The 2747-nt window shown below is 47.8% G+C and overlaps 1 protein-coding gene across 1 annotated transcript; it reads left to right on the top strand.

Annotated features, from left to right (window-relative positions):
* The first annotated feature begins 1863 nt into the window (after positions 1 to 1863).
* On the top strand, positions 1864 to 2304 carry LOC106881145 (uncharacterized). Its single transcript, XM_014931423.1, has one exon. It carries the CDS (start codon positions 1864 to 1866, stop codon positions 2302 to 2304), a length of 441 nt encoding a protein of 146 aa, XP_014786909.1.
* Positions 2305 to 2747: the final 443 nt, after the last annotated feature.

Raw genomic sequence — 2747 nt, 5'->3', positions numbered from 1 at the left:
TATCTCTCTTTCCGCGGTGAATCACTCCGCTATCAAGACCTATGGTCAAATATCCCTCACTCTGGATCTGTCACTCTGTAAGGATTTCAAGTGGATCTTTCTCATTGCAGACCTGCCACATCCTATTCTTGGTGCTAATTTCTTACATCACTATTCTCTCATCGGGGACGTTAGGGGACGCTGACTCATTGATGACACCACTTCACTCGACATTCCCGGAAAGGATTCTTCTGTTCCCATTGTGAGCCCTTCTTTCTTCGTTTCCACAGTTGACTGGTTTGTCATTTCATCCGTCGGATCCAGCCCATTCCACGAGACATTTCATCACGACCAAGGGACCTCCAGTCTTTTCCCGACCACACCATTTGTCTCTAGAGAAATTCCGGATCGCCCGGGCTGAATTTGAGCACATGCTCCAGTTGGGCCTCATTCGTCCCTCCACGAGCCCATGGGCAGCACCCCACACATGGCCAGGAAGAATGACGCTGATTTCCGACCGGGGGGAAATTTTAGATGTCTTAACACCGTCATTATTGCAGATCGCTTTCCCTCCCTAATGTCCAGGATATTTCGTCTGCCCTGCACGGCTGTAAGATTTTTTCTAAAATCGATTTGGTACGCGCGTACCTTCAAATCCCCGTCAACCCCGACGACATACCAAAGACAGCTGTCACCACACCTTTTGGAGCGTTTGAATTCTTGTCCATGCCGTTTGGACTTCGTAATGCGGCCGGCGCGTTCCAAAGGTTCGTTGATGAGGTCGTTCGTGGGTTGGATTTTGTCTTCACGTACGTCGATGACTTTTTAATCGCCAGGGGTACTCCAGACCAGCACCTCCGACACTTTACTCAGCTGTTCAAGCGCCTACGTTCCTATGATGTGAAGATCAACCCGGCTAAGTGTGTCTTCGGTTCTACGAGTTTGGAATTCTTGGGACATCTCATTGACGCCGATGGTATTCGTCCGTTTCCCTCTAAAGTGGAAGCCATCAAACGCTTGTCTCCTCCTGTTTCCTTAAAACAGCTCAGAAATTTTATTGGTTTAATTAATTATTATCGTCGCTTCATTCCTAAATGTGCGGAGAAGTTGCTTCCCTTGACCCAGCATCTGCAAGATCAACGGACGAAAGACGCACAGATAACGCTGTCTCCAACAGCCATCCAAACTTTTGAATCTGTCAAATCTGACCTTGTTCAGGCATCCTTCCTCGCCCATCCTGCTCCGGATGCAAGATTATCACTGTCGACGCGTCGTCATCTGCTATATGGGGCAGTTTTAGAGCAATCCGTAAATAGCCAATGCCAACCATTAACATTTTTCTCACGACAGTTGAAAAATGCTGAAATGAGATATAGTATATTTGATAAAGAGCTCTTAGCAATTTACCTGGCGGTGAAGCATTTCTCTTATCTTCTTGAAGGTAGAGACTTCGCGAGTTTCACCGACCACAAACCGCTAACGTTCACTCTCTTTGCAAAAACGGACCGGTACTCGCCCAGAGAAACGAGGCATTTGGACTACATATCACAGTTTACTAGTGACATTCAACATATCGCTGGCACTGACAACATCCCCGCCGACGCCTTATCTCGCCTGCTTATTGGTGCATTGTCGTCTCCTGCCGGTCAGTCGCGGATTTACTTATATATTGACTTGCATCGACAGTTTCTCCAGATGGCCAGAAGCCATCCCCCTCGTGAACATTTCCGTGGAAACAGTCACCAGAGCACTCGTCTCTGGGTGGATATCTTGCTTCGGAGTACCCTCTAGAATTACTACCGATCGTGTCTGTTCCGTGAGCTTTCGAGATTGCTCGGAGTTCATCACATCCACACCACCAGTTACCATCCCACCGCGAATGGAATGGTGGAAAGATTCCACCGACAGCCTAAAGCCGCTGTTCGCACGGCTCCTGACCCTCATCGTTGGTCCGAGTTTCTCCCCATTGTTCTGCTAGGGTGCCGCTCAGCTGTCATGGAGGACTTAGGCTACACCTCTGCTGAGCTCCTGTATGGCACCACCTTAGCATTTCTTGGACAAATATTGGCGCGCGTCGACTTACCGAATGCGGACCCCACATCTTACGTCACGCGACTCAGGTCATTCTTTGCTGACCTGCTACCGATGCTTCCTCGTAACCAGTCTATTTCCTCTGCAGTACCTCTAGATATTTCTACCTGGACTCACGTCTTTGTAAGAAATGACGCTGTCAAGGGACCGCTCACACCTCCCTACACTGGACCCTATCGCGTTCTGTGGACATTCACAGAAAAAAAAGAGACTGTCTCTATCGACAGAGTTTAAAAAAACCCTTTTCCGAAACATTTTTGTCACTTATTTTGTCGACCCTGCAAAGGATAAAAGGCAAAGTCGACCTCAGCGGAATTTGAACTCAGAACGTAAAGACGGACGAAATGCTTCTAAGCATTTTGCCCGGCGCGCTAACGATTTTACCAGCTCGCCGCCTTAATACTGGTTTCAAATTTGGCACTAGGCCATCAATTTCATGGACAGGGGTAAGTTGATTACATCGACCCGAGTGATCAGCTAATACTTATTTTATTGACCCCGAAAAAGATGAAAGGCAAAGTCGGCGCGATGAAATTTGAACTCAAAACGTAAAGACGGACGAAATGCCGCTAAGCATTTTGCCCGGCGTGCTTAACGATTCTTATTTCTTTATTGCCCACAAGGGGCTAAACATAGAGGGGACAAACAGGGACAGACAAAGGGATTAAGTCGATTGC

The sequence above is a fragment of the Octopus bimaculoides genome, chromosome 4 (genome assembly GCF_046866305.1).
Source record: "Octopus bimaculoides isolate indiv1 chromosome 4, ASM4686630v1, whole genome shotgun sequence".
Lineage (NCBI taxonomy): Eukaryota > Metazoa > Mollusca > Cephalopoda > Octopoda > Octopodidae > Octopus > Octopus bimaculoides.
This window is presented reverse-complemented; position numbering and strand designations above follow the sequence as displayed.

What these genes read in the sequence shown, in the direction of transcription:
- LOC106881145 (XM_014931423.1), top strand. Translation starts at nt 1,864, where the DNA reads ATGGTGGAAAGATTCCACCGACAGCCTAAAGCCGCTGTTCGCACGGCT.